Here is a 25,669-nt window from a genome sequence, read left to right as displayed (position 1 = left end):
TCTTCTCATTCAACGTCTTTCTTCTTATTTAATCTTCTCAATACTGTAGACCCAGTTGGTTTCTTTGAAGCTGTTAGTCAGGCAATCTATTGGGCACCCCACCTGCGGGGTCCTCGGGGCCTTCTCAGCTGCCACAGCCTAGGTCCGGAGTGGACCTGGCGCCGAATCACTGGCTGGCCCAGGTGTCGGGGTGAGTGTGAGGGGCGGGGAGTCTGCGGACAGGGAACAGCTCGAAAACTGGGGGGCAGGCTGAATAGCTGGGGGTCCGGACTCCAGCCTGGGCTTCGGGAGAATTTCTGATGCTGACCAGGCCTCCCTCTCGGCCTTCCAGGCTTTCTTGCCGGCAGGGCCGGAAGGGAGAGGTGCACCTGCAGCCCGGCCTTCTCGGGTCCCACGCCCAAGAGGTTCAGGCTCATTGGGGTCCCTCTCCGTGCTTCAGCGCGGGAAAAAGATTTTGTCACCCACGGTGAGCTGAAGTAGCAACAACTCGGACCTCAGCCGTAGCCTTCTGCTTTGGAAGGCAATCCCCCTGACTAACCTGAACGGACGTCCTGTTAGAGGGTGGCGCCTGGATGAACCTGGGGTGGCGAATACAGTGAGGAAGGTGTTGCAGTTCTTCAGGAGAGAGGTGACGGGAATCTAAACTGAGTATGGAAAAGTGATGAGCACTGTGGCTGGTTGGATTTGTTGGGTTTGGCTTGTACCTAAAGCTAAAGTTTATAACCTGTATGATTATGAAGGTGGTGCCACTAAAATTAGGAGCCCATACGTGAGGAGAAGGAATTTTGTGGAGCTTGGGATATACCGAGTTTGAAACAGGGGCTTAGGTGTGGATGGTAGAAAGATTAAAAGGGGGAAAAAGAAAAGGCTGGGAAGTAAGCCGAAAAGAAACTTTCAAGGTGATAACCAAACAGGTGAAGTTTCATGTAATAAGAAGTCTTTGTTTTGGTTTGGAGAAAGTTATCAATGACATGAAATGCTGCAAGGTTCAAAGGAGGAATTTGAAGTCTGAGACTAGGTAGCTGGATTTGATGATTAGGAAGTCATTAGACCAGTTAAAAGATCTGCTTGAATACAGTCAATTACTGAGAGGAGAGATTGCAAGTGTAGACTAATCAAACCTTCATCGTTTGGAGCATGAAGCAAAAGTTTATTGAGCGGGTGTCAGTCCCTGTAAGGATTGGGGTTTATTTTTATTTTATTAAAAAAAATTTTTTTTTAAGTTTATTTATTTTGAGAGAGACAGAGCGCGAGCAGGGGAGGGGCAGAGAGAGAGAGAGAGAGAGAGAGAGAGAGAGAGAATCCCAAGCAAGCTCTGTACAGAGCCCGACCTGGGGCTGGAATTCACAAAACTGTGAGATCACGGCCTGAGCCAAAAATCAAGAGTTGGTCGTTTAACCACTGAACCACCCAGGCGCCTCTGGGGGTTGATTTAAAAAATACAAGACACATCATATTTTGGGGCAGAAAGCAAGTAACCAATGTGTATGATACAAATCTAAGAAAAGAGAGAAGGAAATGGGTTCAAAATTACAAATGGAACGATCAGTTATGGAGAGAAAGGAGGACTCTTTAAGAATATAGGAAAAGTGGGGGAATGAGTTGAGTGAGGAATTACCTGAAATTTACATATCTTTGGTAGGAAAGTTCTCTGCAGTAAGGTTAGTTTTTCTTACCTGAATCTTAGGATTTTTATGGTATTTCTAAACATTCAACATACTATACTGTTGGAGTTCCCTCTAGATTAGATATGTTTAAGTAGCTCAGTAATATGTAAATGCTTGAGTAGCAAATGACATTTGTAGAGAAGAATTCTCTCTCCCTCAACAAATGATCTCTTCTGTTACACAGAAAACAGAAGCGATCATGTTGCTACAACCAAAGGTACAAACCTTCTTCCCTTTTGTTTAAAGAGACAAAGTGTCCCTTCTTTTTTCTTTTTTTTTTAAATTTTCTTTTTTATTTTTTAAAATTTACATCCAAATTAGCATATAGTGCAACAATGATTTCAGGAGTAGATTCCTTAGTGCGCCTTACCCATTTAGCCCATCCCCCCTCCCACAACCCCTCCAGCAACCCTCAGTTTGTTCTCCATATTTATGAGTCTCTTCCGTTTTGTTCCCCTCCCTGTTTTTATATGATTTTTGTTTCCCATGTTCATCTGTTTTGTTTCTTAAAGTCCTCATATGAGTGAAGTCATGTGATTTTTGGAAAAGTGTCCCTTAAGGAAAACAAATCTCTGAAGTCTCCCAGTACCATCCTCTCCTTCCTAATCAGGATCCTCTTTTTTTTTTTTCCCCCAGTTATTTCCTCTCTCCTACATCATCTGCCTTTTGCCTTCTACTCATACCTTCCCTTAAGCATTTAGAAATATTCTTCCTTAACTGTATTTTGATATAGTCCCATTTATTTTTGTGTCTTTTCATCCTCACAGCTAGAGTTCTTGAGTATATCATCTACTTTCCTTTCTCTGTTTTTTCCACTTTGAGCTATTTCTCAGCCTATTTCATCGTGTCTTGTTTCCAGCATTCCACTGAACTACCACAAAAACTACTTTTACTAAAGTCACCAATGCCCTCTATGTGTTAAATCATAAATTCTCAATAGGGACAAAAAAAACCATAATACTTTATATATACTTTATATATTATACTTTATATAGTTGTACTATATATATTCTTCTGGATACACACTAACACTCTATTTACTAAAAATTGTTACCCTCCCTCCTACTTTTTTTACACACTGCTCTCCAGCCACATCTTCTCAGTCTTCTTTTAGGCCCATTTCCTTGGCCCTACTCAGATGTTGGAGTTCTATCCATAGGTTCTTTCTTACTATGCACATTCTCTCTTTGTTGTTGTTGTTTTTTCTTCTTATAGCTATAATCCCCATTAACAAAAAGTCGTGTTTACTCATAAGCATGTCTCCAACTCAGCTTCTCGCTGAAGCACCAAACCTACACACGCAGTGGTCTTGTGAATATATCCATTTAGGTCAAATATATCCAGAATTGGGTCAGTATACAGGACCAGGGCTAACTGCCTCATTTTTCCTCTCATCTCCACCCCCCAAATCCACCTAATCTTTGCTCAAGCCTAAGCATTTCTCCTATCTTTTCATTATACTCTGTCCCTGCTGTCAACTCTGTTAGTCCAGGCCACCACCATAATTCATCTCTCAGCCGGTGTCACAATATCCAGTTGCCTAAGTTTCCACAGTGTGGTTTTTCTTAAAACTATAAATTGGATTTCATGAATTCCCTGCTTAAAACCATAAAAAATGACTTTACATTGCACTAAAAACTAAGTGAACCAGTCTCTGCTTATCTCCTTCCCCGTCACATCTCACCACATCACCTCACCTCCTAAAGTTGCTAAATCTGTGCTGGTTTTCTTTACTTGTGTTCTCTGTCACCTTAAAGATTGGTGAAATTCTGAAGGACTTCTGTCATAGAAATTACATCTTACTGTTTTGTTTGCCTTCTTTGCTGAAGTCTAAACACTCTTAAGTTCAAGGACTTATTTAGTTCACCCTTTTATCTCCATTGCATGCTGTATATAAAACATATTCCGAACTATCTGTTGAATGAATAAATGGTCTAAGTATTATCTGAGAATCAGAGGAGCTAGATTCTTTTCTGATCTCACTCTCTTACCTTGCATATAGGCCCTTCTATGCCCCCATTCTGTTATATGTAGAAGGAATACATTTTCTTTTTTAGACACTATTCCAAGAATAGAAATTTGGCTACACATCTTCCTTATTTATGACTTATTTAAGTCACCACATCTGACTTATTTATGATGAGGTTATGTCCTGATAAACCCATTGTAAGTTGAAAATATTTTAAGTCAAAGATGCATTTAATATACCTAAATTTACTGAACATCATAGCTTAGCCTAGCCAACCTTAAATGTGCTTAGAACACTCAACAGTAGCCCACAGTTAGGCAAAACTATCTAAACAAAGCGTATTTTATAATTAAGTGTTGACTATCTCATGTAATTTATTGAATACTGAAGTGAAGAACAGAATAGTAGTAAGTGTATTTCTTGTTTACTTTGGTGATCATGTGGATGATTGGGAGCTGTGGCTCACTGCCTCTGGCCAGCATCCCACAAGAGTATGGTATCACTCTACTGGAAAAAGATCAAAATTCAAAATACGGATTCTAATGGATACATATCACTTTTGCATGATTGTAAATTAGAAAAATCTTAAGTCAAACCATCCTAAGTCAGGAACTGTGTGTTTTATATTTGCATTGTTTGTGACTCATCAGGTTGAGTGTTCATTTGGTAAAGAGGATTTATGAAGTATGTAAGCTGCAGTCAAAGCTCTGATAGAACTGTTTCTGAACAGTTTCTCATGTGGCTTTAAAATAAGCTGGTAGCATTCTGTTTTCTGATTCAAAAGTCACTAATAACAAAAAGATGGCTATAGTTGCGGTACGTGTATAAATTTCCCAGAAAGTTTGTTAAAATGATGAAAGAAGTAACTGCAGCTGCTAAAAGAATAAGTAGCTAAAGAAACAGGCTAGGGGCGCCTGGGTGGCTCAGTCCATTAAGGGTCCCACTTCGGCTCAGGTCATGATCTCACAGTTCGTGAGTTCGAGCCCCATGTCGGGCTCTGTGCTGACAGCCTGGAGCCTACTTCGGATTCTGTGTCTGCTCTCTCTCTCTGTCCCTCCCCGGTTCATGCTCTGTTTCTCTCTCTCTCTCTCTCTCTGTCTCTCTCTGTCTCTCTCTGTCTCTGTCTGTCTCTCTCAAAAATAAACATTTAAAAAAATTTTTTAAAGAGACAACTTACACTGCTATGTGTGGCATTTATTTAATTGTTATATGTATTAGGCTTTTGTTCATAATATGAATAGAAGAAATAAGCTCTCTTCTTTTATAATAGAAGGGTAAGGTGGGTTTTAAAGCTAAGCACTGATGAGAGCCACAAGTGTTATGCTTTCATCTCAGCATTAAAGATAACAATAAATCCAGATGGCTGGTTTAACTTACAGTATTCTCCAGAGATTTGAACTATTGCCAGTGAAAACAACTTTGGTGGAAACTTTTCCTGGAAAGAATTTTTCACCAGTTTAAGAGAATGAATAGGAATGTGGCCTCTAAAATAAAGGAACTATGAAGTCACTTGCTTTGAGAACAAGCAGCTCTTCTGGGGTGTACTGTGACAACAAAGTGCCACAGACCTATACCTTCTATAGGGTGACTGGTTTAAGAATATAACTTACTGTCAGATCTTTTAAATATAATTTTTGCTCAAAATAATTTATTAGAACACATTTTGGCTTCTAAGTAAGAAGCACATCCTTCAGTTCTTTTTCTTAAATTATAAGCTCAAAGAGCACATTTGCTATCCATTTGCTGCCTAGTCCAGTATGGCAACCACTAACTACATGTAGTTATATGAATTTAAATTAAGTTAAAATTAAAACTTCAGTACATCAGTTACATTAGCTGTATTTCAAGTACTCAATGGCCACGTGTGACCAATGGATACTAGTCCATCATTGCAAGAAATCCTATTGGACAGTGCTGCCTTAGAGAATGTTCCTAATAACTAGTCTCTAGGAGCCAGGTGAGAAAGGGAGCCCAAGATTCATGGACCTGGGTTTGAATCTTAGCTCTTATACTTATTGTAGGATCTGACTTAACATTTCTAAGACTTTATCATCTGTAAAAAGGGGATAAGCACGATATTTATAACATTGAGTTGTGAAGATTCAGTGAGATAATGTAGATAAGTGCCTAGCATAGTGCCTGGCCCACAGTTAGTAACTGAATACATTTTAGGTATTATTAGTTTATTTACCCTTAATGAATAAAACGCTTTGAAAATTTATTTTTTCAAATAAAATTTGAAAAATGGAGCTGAAAAATTGGAGCTGAAAATTTAGTTTTGCAAAGGGTACCATTTTCCAAAGTTGGCTCGGTTGAAGTGCTCAAATTGGAGTCTTCATTGAGGGAATTACAGTGTTCTCCTTTAAGCTACATTTTATATTTCAGATGAAGATTTTATTCCAAGAAATGTATCATAATACAAGTTTAGTTGCAGATCTTCTCATTGGATATTCCTGTTTGTTTGGTTTTTTTTAAGTGTATTAGCCCAGATGATAGTTAAAAGTCAGTAGGTTCTATATAGCAAGTCTGTATTCCAATGACACTAATTTTTTTTTTTTTAAGTTTATTTGTTTTGAGTGAAAGAGTGGGAACAGGTGAGGGGCAGAGAGAGAGAATCCCAAGCATGCTTCACAGTCAGTGCAGAGCCCAACGTGGGGCTCGAACTCACAAACCATGAGATTATGACCTGAGCCAAAACGAAAAGTCAGATGCTTAACCGACTGAGCCACCCAGGTGCCCCTAATGACACTATTTAACACCCAAATAGAAATATAAAGCTGACATGAAACAAACCTATTAAAGCATCTGATTAGATAAAGTATAAAAATGAGCAGGTTGCAGTATTATTAATCTAGAAAAATTTAGTAGGTCCAATGCCTGAAGTGTCAGGGTTTATTGTCCTGTTGGTTGCTTGCTAAGTAGAGATGGCTTTGAACAAAGAAACGTATTTGTTTCTAATACAGGAACTGTTAACAGTATTTATTTTATGCATAATAATTAATACAGTAATTATTAAAACACATCTTAGTAATTAGTAATTTACTTAAAAACTTCTAAACGTGCCAGACGGGAAGGGGAAATCATTACCAATTAGTCCTTAAATGTCAGATGCTTTCATAAAATTAATTACTTAATCTTAAAAGAACTGCTCAGGTTTATGTCATTGTTTTGTGTGTCAACAGAATTGAATGAATGTATCCATTCTGGAAAGTTTTCCTTTCCTCTTTGGGATTTATCTTCATGCAGAGAAACTATTCATTTTAAATTTTTTACAGTTGGGCTACACTTCTACAGTAGTATAATTTTGAATTAATGGACCACCAGACTAAACACCTGATAACTGATGTTATCCATATAAAAGAAGGGAACATGTTAAGGTAATTAGATATTTTTCCACCATCCCCTATTTGCAAGGATAATACAGTTTTTATTTGAAGCATAATTAACACTCAGAAAATTATATGTCATAAAGCCCAATGAATTATCACAAAATGAATACAACTTGTAACTATATCAAAAAATAAAATGTTACAAGTACCCTAAACCACCCCCATGCTCCTCTTAGTCACTACCCTCACTCTCCTCCATAAAAGCATTTTTATCAAACCATAGATTATTTTGGTCTGTTCTAGAACTTCACATAAATAGAATCATACTGTATGTATCCTTTTGCTTCTGGCTTTGTTCAATAAACAAACAAATCTTACAAACAGATTTTAAGATTTTGCTTCGTGTAACAAGTTTATTTTCATTGCTGTGCAATTTTTCATTTTAGTAATATTGTGTAATTTATTTTTCCATTCCACTATTAATAAACATTTGAGTTGTTGCAGGTTTTCACCATAACAATATATTTTTATACATATTTTGGATGCACATTTGTACACATTTTAATCCACCTGGAAGGAGATTTGTGTGTCACAGTTATTAAGAATATTTTTTAAATGAAATATAATTCACATACTATAAAATTCACATTTTAAAGTATACAAGTTAGTAGGTTTTAGTATATTCACAAAGTTGTACAATCATTATCTCTAATCCCAGATGGTTTTTATCACCTTAAGACATGAGAAGCCCATAACCACTAACTCCACATTCTTCCCCTTCCACCCAGCCTCTGGCAACCACTAATCTACTTTCAGTCTGTGTAGATTTGCCTATTCTGGACATTTTATACAAATGGAATCATACAATATGTGACCTTTGTGTCTGGCTTCTAAGCATAATGTTTTCATGGTCAGCCATTTAATAGCATGTATCACTTCATTCCTTTTTATGGCTGAATAATATTCCATTGTTTGAAAATTTGTTATTTACCCATTCATCAGTTGATAGACATTTGAGTTGTCTCCACTTTTTGAATATTATGAATAATGCTGCTAGGAACATTTGTATGCAAATTTTTGTATGGACATCCATTCCTAGTTTTCTTGGTTGTATACCTAGGAGTAGAATTTCTGAGTCATTTGATAACTCTGTCTTTAACTTTTGCAAGAATTCACACTGTTTTCCACAGCAGCTATACCATTTTAAATCCCTATCAGCAATTGATGAGGGTTCCAGTTTCTCCACTTTCTTGTCAATACTTGTTATTGTCTGCATTTTGATTATATCTACTATAATGGATATGAAATAATACATCATTGTGATTTTGATTTACATTCTGAGAAGGCATTGAGCACATTTACCTCCGCTTATTTGCCATTTGTATGTCTGTCTTCTTTGGAGTAATGTCTTCAAATTCTTTACCCATTTTTTTTATTGTGTTGTCCTTTTATTATTGAGTTGCTAAGTGTTCATATATTCTGGATAGTAGTCCCTTATAAAATATATGGTTTGCAATTATTCTCTCATTCTGTGAGTTCTCTTTTTACTTTCTTGATAATGTCCTTCAAAGTACAAAAATTCTTAATTCTGATATAAGTCCAGATTATCTGTTTTTTCTTTTGTTGCTTGTGCTTTTGGTGTCATATCTAAAAAAATTATCTAACCCAGGGTACTGACAACTTAATGCATATATGGTTTTTTATAAGAGTTTTTAAATAGTTTTAGCTCTTAGATTTAGGTCTTTGATACATTTTGAGTTGATTTTTGTATATGACATGAGGTAGAGGTCCATATTCATTCTTTTGCATGTGGAAATCTAGTTGTCCCAGCACCATTTGTTGAAATGACTCTTCTCTCTCCCAGTGAATGGTTTTGGCATTCTTATCAGAAATCAATTGACTGTATATGTAAGGGTTAATTTCAAAACTCTCAGTTCTATTCCATTGATCTATATGTCTATCCCTTTGCCAGTACCGCATGGTACATTTGTAGTAGGTTTTTAAAATCAGGAAGTGTGAGTCCTCCAAATTTGTTCTTCTTTTTCAAGATTGTTTTGGCTATCCTTATCTCTCTTTCATTTCTGTATGAATTTTAGGATGATCCTGTCAGTATCCACAAAAAAGACAGCTGGCATTATAGTAGAGATTGCTTTGAATCTTAGGCCAATTTGGCGAGTATTGCTATCTTAACAATATTAAGTTTTCTAATCCATGAACATGAAATACCTTCCCAAGTTTTAGATATTTTTAATTTCTAATTTCTTTCAGTGATGTTCTGTACTATTCAATGTACAAGTCTTGTACTTTTGTTAAATTTAGTCCTAAGTATTTTGATCTTCTTGATGCTCTTGTAAATGGATTGTTTTCTCAATTTCATTTTCAGGTTATTCAATGCTAATGTGTAAAAATAGAAGTGTTTTCTAGGGGTGCCTGTGTGGCTCAGTTGGTTAAAGCGTCCGACTTTGGCTCTGGTCATGATCTCATGGTTTGTGAGTTCGAGCCCCACATTGGGCTCTGTGCTGACAACTCAGAGCCTGGAGCCTGCTTCAGATTCTGTGTCTTGCTCTCTCTCTGCCCCTCCCCTGCTCGCACTCTGTCTGTCTCTCTCAAAAATAAACATTAAAACAAATTTTTTAATAAAAAGGAAATATAATTTTTTATATTAATCTTGTATTCTGCGAGCTTGCTGAACTATGATTTTGTGTGTGTGTACGTCTGTGTTCCTTAGGACTTTACATATATAAAATTGTGTCATCTGCAAATAGAGGTAGTTTTTTTCTTCCTTTCCACTTTGGAGGCCTTTGGTTTCATTTTTCTAATTGCCCTGGCTAGAATCTCCAGTACATACTGAATAAAAATGGTGAGAGTTGGGGCGCCTGGGTGGCTCAGTCAGTTAAGCATCCGACTTCAGCTCAGGTCATGATCTCACGGTCCGTGAGTTCGAGCCCTGCGTCGGGCTCTGTGCTGACAGCTCAGAGCCTGGAGCCTGCTTTGGATTCTGTGTCTCCCTCTCTCTCTGCCCCTCCCCTGCTCATGCTCTGTCTCTCTCTGTCTCAAAAATAAAAACATTAAAAAATATATTTTAAAAAAATGGTGAGAGTGGACATCATTGTTTATTCTTGATATTAAGGAAAAAGGTTTTAATCTGTAATCATTAAATATAATGTTAGCTATGGGATTTTCATAGATGCCCCATCAATGTTAGGAAGTTTCTTTTTCTATTTTAAGTGTTTTTATTATAAACAGGTGCTAGATTTTGTCAAATTATTTTCCTGCACGTTTTGAAATGATTATATGGTTTTATTGTCTTTTATTTTATGTATGTTGTGTGTTACATTGATTGATTTTCATATGTTGAACCAATCTTCCATTCTTGGAATAAATCCTATTGGCTGAGGTGTATAATCTTCTGTATATATTGCTAGATTCAATTTGCTAGCATTTTGTTGAGGATTTTTACATCTATTCTTAAGTGATATTGGTCTGTATTTTCTTGTATTGCCTTTGTCTGGTTTTGTCAGGATAATACAAGGGTACTTTTTGATGTACACTAAATTGTTTAAACTTTTTTCCCTCCAGAAAATGATTCACAGTCTATTTCTCATAAACTGTTCCGGTGACATATTTCTAGAGAAGCACTGGAAGAGTGTTGTGAGCCAGTCTGTCTGTGATTATTTCTTTGAAGCTCAAGAGAAAGCTGCTGATGTTGAAAATGTACCACCTGTCATTTCAACACCTCATCACTACCTCATCAGTATCTACCGGGATAAGCTCTTCTTTGTGTCTGTCATACAGACTGAAGTGCCACCTCTATTTGTAATTGAGTTTCTACATCGAGTTGCTGACACTTTTCAGGTTGGTTATTCATCAAATCTTTTGAACTTAAATTACTCAAGTTAGGGGTAGGACACATGATGATATTCTTTAATTATCCAGCTTTGTATGTGTATTCTATCTCTCTCTCTCCTTTTCAACTAAGAATAAATTCATAAACCCTTTTTTGTAGGCTGTGTAGCAGTATACATGGCTGTTGTATTCATTGTTTCAGTAGAACACAGTAATCTCATGGTCATGGAAGCCACCCAGGCACCCCCAAAAAACAATATCACTTAAGAAGGTTATTTTTTTATATGTATTACAAATTATGTCATCAGGAAACAGTAATGTCCTCTACATACAGTTCTCTGAATGGTCCCAGGATTTTTATTGGTTATGCAGTCTTCTAATATTTACATTTTATTATCTTGCTAAATGTACCAAATAATTGAAAACTTACCTGTGTTTTGGAGGTAGGCAAGTGAAGTTTATAGTTCACATTCTAGTTTAATGTTTCAGTGTACTCTCTGGCTTAATATGTAATAGGAATTCAGTTCAATCTAAAAATATTAAGAAAATTATTCAAGAATAATGTAGAGAACTACAAAGGGTTTTTTTCCTTCTGATTTATGTATTTTCAACATATTAAACAATGAATTATGCTACTATAAGTTTATCCTGCTGAACAAAGAGTATCTAGCAAGCCTTTCTTCATGTCTTCCATTGTGCAATATTATGTACATTTTGTTAAGGACTACTTTGGTGAGTGTTCGGAAGCTGCAATTAAGGATAATGTGGTCATTGTATATGAGCTCTTGGAAGAAATGTTAGACAATGGATTTCCACTGGCTACTGAATCTAATATTTTGAAAGAACTGATTAAACCACCAACAATTCTACGTTCTGTCGTCAACTCTATTACAGGTAAGGTGAAAACGTAGGAACTGAGCAAATAAAACTTTGTAAACAAGTTGTTTATAATCTTGTTTATGATCTGACAGATTATAAAGGTAGTACAGCTTGCCCAGAGTTAAAGTTAGTGCTGTTGCGAAAATAGATGTGTATTTCTTTTCATGGGAAGAGGCTAGGTCTTAAATGAAAAAGAAAACTTTTGGTTTTTATTCTTTTATTATAGATTTTTCTGTAAGACCACAATAACATTATTACTGTTACTTAACACTAAATAATAAGACTGAATAACTTCCCAGTTAATCCTAAAGAAGCCAATAGAAAAGGGAAGGCTACGTAGAAGAGCATTCAATCTATGTACAGACTGGCATTGTAGTATTTAAAATAGCATTATTTTATGTGATGTGATGAATATATAAACTAATACTATACTCATAGTCATTTTGTAGTGTATAAGTATATCAAACCATGTTATACACTTAAACTTAACACAATATTATATGTCAATTGTATCTCAATAAAAGCTGGCAAAAATAGCATTATAAAACTGGCATTATGTTATATATAAAATATATAAAACCCAAATTACTAGACTATAGAAAATTTAAGATCCTCACCACAGAGTACATATTGTCTCTTCCAAGTCTTTGTTTTATACATGCAGAAGATTTATTAAAACAAAAAGATAGGAAATTAGTCTATTTGTGAGATCTCATGCAATGTGGGCCTTGTACTTGTTTTGTAAGTTTCTAATTTTGGTTTATTTCTTGAGTGTAGCTAGAAATTAGGTACATCCAGATGATGGCTTTTTTTTTTTTTTTTTTTTTTTTTGAGAGCATTGAAGTCTTCTAGAGAAAGATTTCTGTGAAATGTTACATGCCACACCAGCTATAATGTCTACCATTATAAACCCCTCTCCAAATGTACTGACCTAAAAAATGGGGCAAGGGAGGCTTGCAAGAAAGCTTTATTCATCCTCTATACAAGGCTGAGTGTTAGGAGAAATTCAAGGAAAGATAAGATGGAGTGTCTGTGTGCCTAAAATTTAAACTCTGGATGAGAGATTGGGAAAAAAAAAATAAAGTACATAAATAATAGTAAGATTGTAAAAGGCAATTCCATACTTTATAGATAATGCAGTGACACTGGAAGGTACACAGGATATAATATTAAATGGAAAAAAAAACACAAAACCATAAAAATTATTTAATTATCTTAATTATACATAAACATTCATACAGACAAAAAAGCTCTAAAATGTTTTCAATGACCATCTCCAACTAAGGAACTACATACTATCCTTATTTTTGCCTTATACTTTCTAATTTCCAAAATGAACATGTATTTTATAATTACTAAAATAATAGAATGACAGTATATAGGCTATTAAGGCAGTGCTTTATAAAATTCAAGAGAATGGTTCAGTGGATGAAATAATTCCTCCTGAATTATACTGGTTGGCCCTAGGGCAGAGCCCTAGAGAAGCAACAGAATTTAGGGAGAGAGGGAAGAATAAGAGCATTCTATAGATGCAATGATATGAGAAAACACACACAAAGTGAAAAGCCTTGAATTGTATTAATTTGTTTAGCAGAAGCAGAGCTGTTTTTTAGCTGAGTAGTGAGAGATAAAATTAAAGAGTTAAGTTGAGGAAATTCTTGAATGCTAGGCTAAATTTGTTTTGGGGGGTTTTTTGGGTTTTTTTTTTTTTTTCCCCACAAAGCCAGTGTGGAAACATTGAAAGTTTTGAACAGGAAGATTAAGGCAGTGTTTTTCAAAAATTTTGGAAGGCAAAAGTTTGGAGACACTAACACCAATCAAATGAGACTGTAAAATTATATGTAAAAAAAACAAAATTATAAAAATACAAAAAAAAAATAATAATAAGTGGAACCTACTTATGAGGGAAATGTTTAAAGAAATATACCAAAATGTTAATGGTAGTTGTATTTTGGTAAAAGGAAGATAGATATTTTTAGCCACTTTTCTGAACTTCACATGTGTTGTTGTTGTTATTAAGCATGTACTACTTGTATGTTGGAAATGTAAATTAACCAAAATGTTAAATATGTCACAGCTCAAGGATATGTTTTGGACAACCAGACTTTCTTCAGACATATGTCAGTTTATCAGTAAAAAAGCCAAACATTAAACATGAGCGATATTGCAGCCATATGGGTGTCTGACCTTAAAATGGGAGAAGGCTAGAGTGTGTTCTTCATCCAGTTACTCCACTGAGGCCTGCTTGGCAGCATCTCATGTAGAATTTAAGCTGAATACCAAAGGGCCTACTAATCACTTTGTATTCTCAGTGGAGACATTTTATCAGCAGAAGGTTTTAAAACAACTAGCCTCTTTTCTTCATCAGTGGCAGCAGGATGAGATTCCGTTGTTGAGCCACTGGAATCAGGTTAGGTTACTGTTAACATGAAGAAAGCAAAAGATAAGTAAGTGAATTTAACCTGGTTTGGCACATAGAGGACCACATGGTCTACTTCTGTCTTCTAGAAATTTGATCATGTTGGTATGAATATATCTCCGACAATTCTGGAAACCATCCACAAGTGGTTCTTCAAATACTTCAATGAAGTAAAACCCAAACAGTAAAGAAGCAAATAAAGCATTCTTTTGTTTTTTGGTTTTGTTTTGTTGGTTAATAGCTTCTTCTTTCTTTCTTTCTTTCTTTCTTTCTTTCTTTCTTTCTTTCTTTCTCTCTTTTTCTTTCTCTCTTTTCTTTCTCTCTCTTTCTTTTTTCTTTTTCTCTTTTCTTTCTTTCTCTCCTTTCTTTCTTTCTTTCTTCCTTCCTTTCAAGTTAGCTGTACACCCAACTTGGAGCTTGAACTCACAACCCCAAGGTCAAGAGTCGCACACTCTACCAACTGAGCCAGCCAGGTGCCCTTGTAAATAGCTTTTCTGATGACTATTTAATGCATTACCTTTGCTTTCTCCTTTTCCGGTTTCTAGGCAGCAGTAATGTTGGGGACACACTCCCCACTGGGCAGCTGTCCAACATCCCATGGCGACGGGCAGGGGTAAAGTACACAAACAATGAAGCCTATTTTGATGTCGTTGAAGAAATAGATGCAATTATAGATAAATCAGGTAATTGTGTGCATGTAATCTTATTTGGGAAGTAACAGTTGAGCTGACATAAGCTGAACAGAAAATTGAAACCCTTTGGCAGTATGGCTTCAGTGGAAAGGCATTCACTTTCTAATAGCTTAAAAATCTGTTTATTTTGCCCAGAGGTTACATATAATTTTCATAACCACTAGTTTAGGTCTGCCAAACCTTATAAATCAGATCTCATGCTGCCTTGTTAAGCCAGTTATTACCCTGTATGCCTCTGCCTTTTGCCGTTTATTCATTTAAACATTTATTGTATATCTACCATACATCATACTTTTGCTACCACTTTAATATGCAGTACTTCTTTTTTTTATGTAGAATTTTTTTTAATGTTTATTCATTTTTGAGAGGGAGCAACAGAGCACCAGCCGGGGAGGGGCAGAGAGAAAGAGAGACACAGAATCCGTAGCAGGTTCAGGCTCTGAGCTGTCAGCACAGAGCCCAACACGGGGCTTGAACTCTTGAGCCGTGAGATCATGACCTGGGCCAAAGGCAAACACTTAACTGACTAAGCCACCCAGCTGCCCCTATATGCAGTACTTCTAATAACAACCCCCCAAAAAACAGCAGTACTGTCTTAGAATCATAAAGTTTTATTTAAAACATCTAGTCCAACCCTCACATTTTATACATACGGAGACTGAGGCTCAGAAGAGCTTAGTAATCTGCTTAAGGTCACACAGCTAGTTGCCGTGTGAAAATGAGTTATTACGAATTACAACCAATATCTTTTCTTTAGTGAGTGCTCTTTTTCATTATAAAATTCTATCCTACAGAATAATAACTGTATTATTACAGAATAATGCCTATTTCTTAAAGTTAACAGTTTAGTCCATTTCATGAGAAACTTGCCTCATTTGTAAATTCCATTAAAAATATTTAATTTCAGGGGCACCTGAATGGCTTAGTTGGTTAAGCATCCGACTTCGCTCAGGTCATGATCTCGCGGTTCGTTGATTCGAGCCCCACATTGGGCTCTGTGCTGACAGCTCGGAGCCTAGAGTCTGCTTCAGATCCTGTGTCTCCCTCTCTCTCTCTGCCCCTCCCCCACTCGTGCTCTGTCTCTCAAAAATGAATAAACGTGAAAAAAAATTTTTTTTTAATTTTTAACTTCATATCCAGCAGTCTTTCAAGGTTCACTATCAAGATAGAGTCAGGTTTGATATTCCTTAGAATTACCTACCAGAGTTAGATGTGGGCCATGGCACTTAGTGAAGAAGCTGTTGTAACTGGTGTAATAGATCCTTTGTCCACTAAACTTGTTAGAAGATGTGCAAGTTTCATTATGTCTGACACTCAGGAGGTGTCTCCATTACTTCAGATACAGTGATAGCTCTAGTAAAGACTAAGATTCCAGTGATGTTATCACTTTATTTCTTTCCTCAGGATCTACAGTCTTTGCAGAAATTCAGGGGGTCATTGATGCTTGCATTAAGCTATCTGGAATGCCTGACCTTTCTCTTTCTTTCATGGTAAGTTCTCCTGCCCTGTAGTTCTTTGCATGCCTAATACATATGAAGTACTAAATGAAATGATAAATACTGAGAGACGTTTGTATCTTAGATTATAAGGATTATCTCAGTAATATCTTAGTACAGCTTCCCAAGACAGTGTTTTGATGAGCATGGCCTTTATGAAAAGGCTGAGGTCTTTTCCTGAGTTTGCCAGAAGTGGCTTAAGTGGCTGGCTGCCTTCTGCAAATGTGTAGTCTCACTTAACCGAATTATTTGTTTTGCTGATGAAAGGGCATTGATCTTTTTCATCATTTTAGACTCAGCATGATACACTACTAAGAAAATCAAGAGAACAGAGTTCTGATGCTGTCTTGTCCTGACCTTGACTTCTTCAAACCTCAGTTTTTTCATTTATAAAATGGACATGATACTACTTGTATTTTCTACTTAATAGTTATTGAAATTCAAATAAAATAATATCCATTAAGATTGTGTTAATGTGGTCATAGTAACCAACTCTTAACATGACTCTCTTATCTTTAGGGAGTCTATTAATTTCTCATATCTGAGTAGAGTTGCCATATTCACTGCACTCTATGAGTATTGCTATCTTGTTTTCCTGGCAGAACCCACGGCTTCTAGATGATGTCAGCTTCCACCCCTGCATCCGGTTCAAGCGTTGGGAATCTGAAAGAGTTTTGTCATTTATTCCTCCAGATGGAAATTTCCGACTCATATCATATCGTGTCAGCTCACAAAAGTATGTCGGTGCATCAACCAGAAATCTACCATCGTAGATCAGTGTGATGGGTAGAATTCGCTTTACCTTTTCCATTTTGACAGTTGAATACTTGAATTCATCACTGCTCCCTTTAGCCATGGCCCAGCAGGAGACTCAGGAAGAACTGGTGAAAATATGTATCTAATATAATCAGTGTACCTTGAATCTGAAAGTATAAAATAGTAGTAAATGAGAGTAGTAAGATATATACCTGAGAACAAGCATTTTGGAATTGTGTAACCTGGGCAAAACCTTGAATCCATGCCATAATTTTACTGTGGTCTTTAGGCTTCATAACTAAAGGACACACATATCTCCAGCTTCCCAGGGTATCTCCCAACTAACTGGCTTCAGGACACTCTTTTGTGTACTGAGGTTCAAATGAATGAATTAGCATTATGGGTTGTACCTGGTTTGTCCCTGGAAAATGTCAGAAGGTATTCGGGTAATATTAGACGGGACTTAAAAGCAGAGGAGTTGTTTCTTGGCTCTTACCACATAGAGACTATTTTATTTAGTATAATTTTAAATTATCTTTTCTATGGTATCTTAATTCATTTCTTTAAACTAGGGCTATTTGCCCCAATTGTTTATACTATCTTGACTTGTATATGTATTGCTCAGAAATTGTATGAGTCTTAGTGCAGTGATGCTGGAACCCTGATGTACTCAAACCCCCTGGTACAGATGCTGAATCTCCACTTCTGGGGGTATATGGTCCCACAGTGGAGTCAAAGGCAGGGTAGGACACTCTGGACTGAGGTTTTTAGGCTACCTCTAGAACTGTCTCACACTATTAATCATGTTTGTGGTTGAGTCTGTCTTTCTCTTTTCAGTCTAGTGGCAATACCAGTGTATGTGAAACATTGCATCAGCTTTAAGGAGAACAGTTCTTGTGGAAGATTCGATATTACAATTGGACCAAAGCAGAATATGGGGAAAACTATTGAAGGAATCACAGTAACAGTTCACATGCCAAAAGTTGTACTGAATATGAACCTGACACCAACACAAGGCAGCTATACATTTGATCCAGTTACCAAGGTATGGCCACCTCTCATCAAGAGTAAGCAAGTGTTTCTGCAGTCTTTATTTTGTGATGGCAGGGAGGGCAGAAGGAAGGGTTTAATGTCTTGGTTAAAACTAAAGTTCCTAACAAAACCTAGAGAGCATACTGTGCTATGCGCCTGCCCCTGGCTGTGGAGGGAACCCACATCTGCTGCTGAGGAGATGAACAGAAAACTGAGACTCATTCTGTTCTCCCTCAGAGTGTGTCTTTTTCTCATCCACTGATCATCTAGAGACCCACTCGCTAATGAGGAAGAAGATATAAAAAGCTTTTTAAAAAGAGAGAAGCATTACCTGGATATAAGAAGATAGTATTGTAGTCTATTGTTAAATTTTCTGTAGAAATTGATCAGTAAGACCTTTCTTTTTCATTTAAAAGCACTGTTTCACACTTTTCCACAGTGGGTACTGGCTAGGAAAGCTGCTTCCTCACTATACGTAAATGTGCCTCTAGCAGAGGGTTTTCAGAGAAACTATAAAAGATGATTTTCTGTCAGCTTCCTTCTTGGGTAAAAAATATGATTCTTTTCAGTGGCAGTTATTGTACTGCCTGATAAGTGAAAAGGCATATTTTTGAATGAAATCATCATCCAATCCAGTCCTAAGGATTTGAAGAACCTCCCCGGATACTACACAGGGCTGAGCAATGAAGGGGGAGCTCCAGATCCCTGGCCCTTCACCTTGGCTTCAGTCGTAACAGCTTCACTTTCTTGACTGTTACTGAGCTTCCACACTAAAGATTTCATTTGAAAATCCGATAGACTCCACCAAAAGTCTGCTAGAACTGATACATGAATTCAGCAAAGTTGCAGGATACAAAATCAATGTGCAGAAATCAGTTGCATTCTTATACACTAACAATGAAGCAACAGAAAGACAAATGAAGAAACTGATCCCATTCACAATTGCACCAAGAAGCATAAAATACCTAGGAATAAATCTAACCAAAGATGTAAAAGATCTGTATGCTGAAAACTATAGAAAGCTTATGCAGGTAATTGAAGAAGATATAAAGAAATGGAAAGACATTCCCTGCTCATGGATTGGAAGAATAAATATTGTCAAAATGTCAATACTACCCAAAGCTATCTACACATTCAATGCAATCCCAATCAAAATTGCACCAGCATTCTTCTCGAAACTAGAACAAGCAATCCTAAAATTCATATGGAACCACAAAAGGCCCCGAATAGCCAAAGTAATTTTGAAGAAGAAGACCAAAGCAGGAGGCATCACAATCCCAGACTTTAGCCTCTACTACAAAGCTGTCATCATCAAGACAGCATGGTATTGGCATAAAAACAGACACATAGACCAATGGAATAGAATAGAAACCCCAGAACTAGACCCACAAACGTATGGCCAACTCATCTTTGACAAAGCAGGAAAGAACATCCAATGGAAAAAAGGCAGTCTCTTTAACAAATGGTGCTGGGAGAACTGGACAGCAACATGCAGAAGGTTGACTAGACCACTTTCTCACACCATTCACAAAAATAAACTCAAAATGGATAAAGGACCTGAATGTGAGACAGGAAACCATCAAAACCTTAGAGGAGAAAGCAGGAAAAGACCTCTCTGACCTCAGCCGTAGCAATCTCTTACTCGGCACATCCCCAAAGGCAAGGGAATTAAAAGCAAAAGTGAATTACTGGGACCTGATGAAGATAAAAAGCTTCTGCACAGCAAAGGAAACAACCAACAAAACTAAAAGGCAACCAACGGAATGGGAAAAGATATTTGCAAATGACACATCGGACAAAGGGCTAGTATCCAAAATCTATAAAGAGCTCATCAAACTCCACACCCGAAAAACAAATAACCCAGTGAAGAAATGGGCAGAAAACATGAATAGACACTTCTCTAAAGAAGACATCCGGATGGCCAACAGGCACATGAAAAGATGTTCAACGTCGCTCCTTATCAGGGAAATACAAATCAAAACCACACTCAGATACCACCTCACGCCAGTCAGAGTGGCCAAAATGAAGAAATCAGGAGACTATAGATGCTGGAGAGGATGTGGAGAAACAGGAACCCTCTTGCACTGTTGGTGGGAATGCAAATTGGTGCAGCCGCTCTGGAAAGCAGTGTGGAGGTTCCTCAGAAAATTAAAAATAGACCTACCCTATGACCCAGCAATAGCACTGCTAGGAATTTATCCAAGGGATACAGGAGTACTGATGCATAGGGGCACCTGTACCCCAATGTTTATAGCGGCACTCTCAACAATAGCCAAATTATGGAAAGAGCCTAAATGTCCATCAACTGATGAATGGATAAAGAAATTGTGGTTTATATACACAATGGAATACTACGTGGCAATGAGAAAAAATGAAATATGGCCTTTTGTAGCAACGTGGATGGAACTGGAGAGTGTGATGCTAAGTGAAATAAGCCATACAGAGAAAGACAGATACCATATGGTTTCACTCTTATGTGGATCCTGAGAAACATAACAGAAACCCATGGGGGAGGGGAAGGAAAAAAAAAAAAGTTAGAGTGGGAGAGAGCCAAAGCATAAGAGACTGTTAAAAAACTGAGAACAAACTGAGGGTTGATGGGGGGTGGGAGGGAGGGCAGGGTGGGTGATGGGTATTGAGGAGGGCACCTTTTGGGATGAGCACTGGGTGTTGTATGGAAACCAATTTGACAGTAAATTTCATATATTAAAAAAATAAAAAATAAAAAAAAAATCCCAAAAAAAAAGATTTCATTTGAACAAAGAAAGCTAAAAGTTTAAAAAACACCAGTTTAGGTCCATTTTCTCATTTTACAAGAAAAGTAAACTGAGGCCCAGAGACACAGTGAAGGCAATATAGTAGAAACAACATTTGAAATCAGTCTTAGGTTCAAATCCCAATTTTTTTTTTTAAACATTTATTTTTGAGACAGAGAGACACAGAGCATGAACGGGGGAGGGTCAGAGAGAGAGGGAGGGAGGGAGACACAGAATCTGAAACAGGCTCCAGGCTCTGAGCTGTCAGCAGAGCCCGACGCGGGGCTCGAACTCACGGACCGTGAGATCATGACCTGAGCCGAAGTCAGCCGCTCAACCGACTGAGCCACCCAGGCGCCCCTTCAAATCCCAATTTTGCCTCTAAACTAGCTATGTGACCCTGAGCGAGTCATTTGACCCCTGAGCCTCAGTTTCCTTATTGATAAAAAGAAGATAAAATCTGCATCACAGGCTTTTTTTTTTTAATGTTTATTTTTGAGAGCAAGAGCCAGTGGGGGAGGGATAGAGAGAGAGGGAGACACAGAATTGGAAGTAGGCTCCAGGCTCTGAGCTGTCAGCACAGAGCCCTACACAAGGCTCAAACCCACAAACCATGAGATCATGACCTGAGCTGAAGTTGGATGCTTAACCACCTGAACCACCCAGGCGCCCCCAGGCTTCTTTGAGATAATGTGTGAATAGTGCTAAGCACAATACTGTATCCAAAAGTAGATGGTCTACAAATGTTGGTTCTCTGTGCTCACCATTCAGAGTCACCGAAGATCCCAGGTCTCTTGTTTCCAAGACACTGTGCTCCATTCTGTACAGAAATTTATGGTGTCTTTGAACCTTGTCTCTAAACATTTGTCTTTAGTAAATAGTTCAGGTTGTATTTGGTTGTTATGTCTTTTAAGGTACTAACATGGGATGTGGGAAAAATTACTCCACAAAAGCTCCCAAGTCTTAAAGGACTGGTAAATTTACAGTCTGGAGCACCCAAGCCAGAAGAGAATCCAAGTCTCAACATACAATTCAAGATCCAGCAGCTTGCTATTTCTGGTAAGGATAAGTTTTGTGTTTAAGGGTTAACTGAATTTTGCTTAGAAGGCTACTAACATTCCCTCTTTAAAAAGAACTAACTCCAGCCTGCCTTTCACACTGTGCTATGGGGCCTCCTCTCAGGTACAGTGATTTTGGAGAGCACTTTAACTTCCTTCACCAGACCCCCTTCCCAGCACAAAAGAAGGAGTCATTCATACTCACAGAAAGAATCATCTTGAAAAGACATCCCTTGCCCACATGGGAATCTAAACTAAAACCATCCTTCCACAGTGCTATAATTTATGAGCAGTAGAAAGGAGATTGCTTCCAAATGATAAAAGGGACTCTTGGTTAATGTCAGATTTACTGTGTAGTATTCATTGCTAAACAAATATTGTTGGTTGGTGTGACCAGGATAATAATTTGTTCCTTTCCTTACCTATTCTTTTTGACACAGGCTTAAAAGTAAACCGTTTGGACATGTATGGGGAGAAATACAAGCCATTTAAAGGAGTCAAATATGTCACGAAAGCTGGAAAGTTCCAAGTGAGGACATGAGAAGAAGCCAAAATTCCTCAAGATCTGTTTGTTTTCCTAGTGTCATTATAGTTTATTACTGTTAGGTACCAAGTGGGTGGGAATACATATTCTAGTTAAAGCATCCCTGTTGAGCTACACACCGCTAACGAAGTTGCTTAGTAATCAATGTAGGGTTCTTAAGGAGCTTTAAGCTAAGGAAACTTTGAATTACTTAGCTTATTTTGTATCGTTTCAGTTAGGAAGATTCTGGAGGTGATTTCCTTCATGGGGGGCATCAGCTGGAGGCTGCACGTTGTAACAGTAAAGGCAAAAGTCTACAGTGATCACCTGTTTCCTAAAACAAGTGAACTGGTCTCAGCCAGCAGGAGCTGTCTTAATCTGTAATGTGATGCATCAAGTGCAGCCAAATGTCACACCTGATTTTAGCCATCCCAAATCAGCAACTGTCCCAACAGAGGAAATCTCCCCACCCCCAAGAAGTTTACAGAAAACTGCCTCTTCAAGTGTTTGCCTTATTCAGCTTTTCACTTGTGCCATTAAGCAAGCACTGTAGCAGAAGCCACTTCCACATGGCCCTGGCAGGGGGCACTACTGCTCCATGCTTCATTCTCACTATACTTGGTATTGTATTTTTTATAAATAAGATTTTTATGTAAAGCTCAGATTTTGATTTACAGGGACCTTGCTGCAGTATGTACCATCTCAGTTTTGTGCCACTGGTTCAGCCATTTAGATAGCATAGTAAAAATGATTTGTATCAAAGGGGCAAATGCTTTATTAAGGTCATAAAAGGGAACACTACTTCTGCTTTTAGGAAGTTATTGCAAGCACAAGCATTTGAGATTTGAAGCAAATTTAAGCAGTAAAAGAGAAACTTCAGTGAACTTTTGCCACCTTCGTGTTCTATAAAACTTGTCAACACCACTTAAACCATAGTTAGCCTAAAGGCCTCAAGCCCTAGTTCAGCAAAAGGAAGAAAATGTGCCTGCTTCACTATCGTCAGTCTTTTAAACCTTTTATCTTTTTTATTGTTCTTAAGGTCTTGAATTTACCTGCATCCCTTGTCTTCAAGGGGAACCCCCTTTTCATATTGTGTGCTTCCCAAGGTTATGGTAGTAGGTTCCTTCCTGAAGCTGTTCAGAATTATTACTTGAATGTGTCTACTGTACTGACAAAATACTTGGATGTGCATTATATTGAGGCAGAAACAAAACCTTCACCAACACTGATGAAACCATATTGATCCTCATGGTTGGCAAGTCAGTCTGTAGTTGTATCACTTCACTCAACTTCATTGGCTTTGAAGTCCTTGCCCAGTTGTTTTGCCTCATGAGATACGAAGAATGGAGATAGGCTGAAAGATGTAAGTGCTTGTTCATCATGGTTCCCACATGTTCTTGCTTATGGTATTAGTTTTCTTCTCCTTGTGACTCCATTCTCTTCATTCGTCTCTGCTTATAACTCCCTTTTCTGTATCATGCTAAGAATGACCCTTAAATTCATCACATTGTGCTATCAAGGGCTAGTGGTTGATGCTGGTACACAGAGCCCACCATACAGCAGCATTCTTACCTTTGCCTGCCTAGGGTACCCAGCCTGCCTTTCATCTAATAGGAAATGGCACTTTTTGCAAATTTGGAATTTCCTGGGTAACCGATATCAGTTTGGCAGCTAAAATCAGGGCGTTGCCAAATATTTATTCCCTTTGCCTGAGGTTAATTACCCAGTTCAGTTGCTTTTCATTTTTAATGTCTTTTAATGCCCTATCTTAAAAGAGCAGTCAGTACCTTGGCTTTTCTTTCTGCAGAATCCCTAATCTCAACCATCCATATCGCGAATGTCCAGTTTTCTTTCTGTGCTATCTTCTCATATATAAACAGATTATATGCCAAGAGTCCCTTGTCTTTAGCAATTTCTGCTAAAACTTCCAAGTAGACAGTTTCCTTTTATAATTAAATTATTGTATTTATTAATTTGAATCCAGTAAGTCCTTTATCTAACCTGGCTTTACTGTCAATAAAAAGACGAAGCAACAAATTGATTTTTTTTTAACTTGACTGTTGATTGAGCATTCTCAGATGGGCATGCCTCAGTATCAGAGGAGGCTAAACATGATCAGATTTTGTTCTGTATCATCACATAAGGTGTAAGGGTTGCTGCAGAGCACTTCCAGGTGCTCGTCTCTTAACCTCAGTATGTTAACAGCCATGTGTGTACTTTCTCTAAGCATCACCCTATGGCCAGAGACTGAGCAGTAAGTGATCAAAGCTACTCTCCCTACCACCACCACCAGCACCAACTACTAATAAATAACAAAGATCCATGAATACTTAGTGGAATATTTTTCAAATACAGAAATCCAGCTAATCCCAGAATTGCCCCATTTTATAAATTCTTAAAGGAGCCATCCTAAGAGCAAATGAAGTTAGATGCTCATTCTCTGTATAAGGAAGTTACTATCATTTATTCAAAGAGTATTCACGTGATGGGTTCATTCCTAAAGTGGTGCTACAGAAGAACCTTTGGAAGATGCTGGTCTTACTGTCCTTAGAGTCCTCTGATTTGAGAAAACAACTAAAATATGATGCAGCAGGAAGGCAGCACCAGTGAACATATGGTGAGTAACAAAAATTAGACCATGAATACTGTTTTCAGATGCTGAGCTAATTCTGTAGCCTTGGATATTTCTCTTCAACTCCAGGAGTCTGGAATCTGCCTCCCTAGTCAGCAACACTTCTAAATCGGCAATAGGTGTAGTCTGCAGCACTATCCCCCTTTCACACTCCCCTTTCAGATCTAGAAAACCAGGCAAAAACAGTGATGTGCCCACTCTGCTCCCAAGTACCTGTTCCTACTTTTAGTCAGTGCTTCCTCAAACAAAAGGAGAATGTCCCCAAAAGCTAGCTATCTGCCTTATAGCCCTGGTGGATCCCTGACAGCCCTGTTGTTCTGTATTGGGCTTTGAAATTCAAAAAATAGGCATGTGATATTCCTGCACATGTAAAAGCTTCAGCTTCTTAGAGGCAATGGTCTCCACAGCTTGCTAGATGAAGACAGACTATAGGATGATCCACATCAACTGGCTGCTTTCTTTCTATTGTTAACCTTTGTCACCTCCTAGTGTATAATCCCAAACCTGCCCTTTATTATGCAGATCTTTAAGTAAATATACTACTGCTATACAGTAGTATGTTGTTCATCCAGTACATTTGGATTAAATAAAAGTCTTTAGTTGCCAAATCCTGAA

The 25,669-nt window shown here is 37.6% G+C and overlaps 1 protein-coding gene across 4 annotated transcripts; it reads left to right on the top strand.

The window, feature by feature from the left end:
- The first annotated feature begins 69 nt into the window (after window positions 1-69).
- AP3M1 (adaptor related protein complex 3 subunit mu 1) lies at window positions 70-25,669 on the top strand. 4 transcript variants are annotated; one of them, XM_053909581.1, is made up of 9 exons: window positions 70-190; window positions 10,545-10,820; window positions 11,534-11,705; window positions 14,655-14,792; window positions 16,206-16,291; window positions 16,900-17,033; window positions 17,891-18,098; window positions 21,756-21,900; window positions 22,340-25,669. In XM_053909581.1, exons 2-9 carry the CDS (start codon window positions 10,548-10,550, stop codon window positions 22,438-22,440), a joined length of 1,257 nt encoding a protein of 418 aa, XP_053765556.1. In that variant the 5' UTR covers window positions 70-190; window positions 10,545-10,547; the 3' UTR covers window positions 22,441-25,669. The 4 variants fall into 4 exon arrangements, with proteins under 4 accessions (XP_053765556.1, XP_019300158.1, XP_019300161.1 ...); XM_019444613.2 differs by lacking the exon at window positions 70-190 and adding an exon at window positions 218-466; XM_019444616.2 differs by lacking the exon at window positions 70-190 and adding an exon at window positions 509-628.

This window comes from Panthera pardus, unplaced genomic scaffold (genome assembly GCF_024362965.1).
Source record: "Panthera pardus isolate Hobbes unplaced genomic scaffold, ASM2436296v1 HiC_scaffold_22, whole genome shotgun sequence".
Taxonomy (NCBI): domain Eukaryota; kingdom Metazoa; phylum Chordata; class Mammalia; order Carnivora; family Felidae; genus Panthera; species Panthera pardus.
This window is presented reverse-complemented; position numbering and strand designations above follow the sequence as displayed.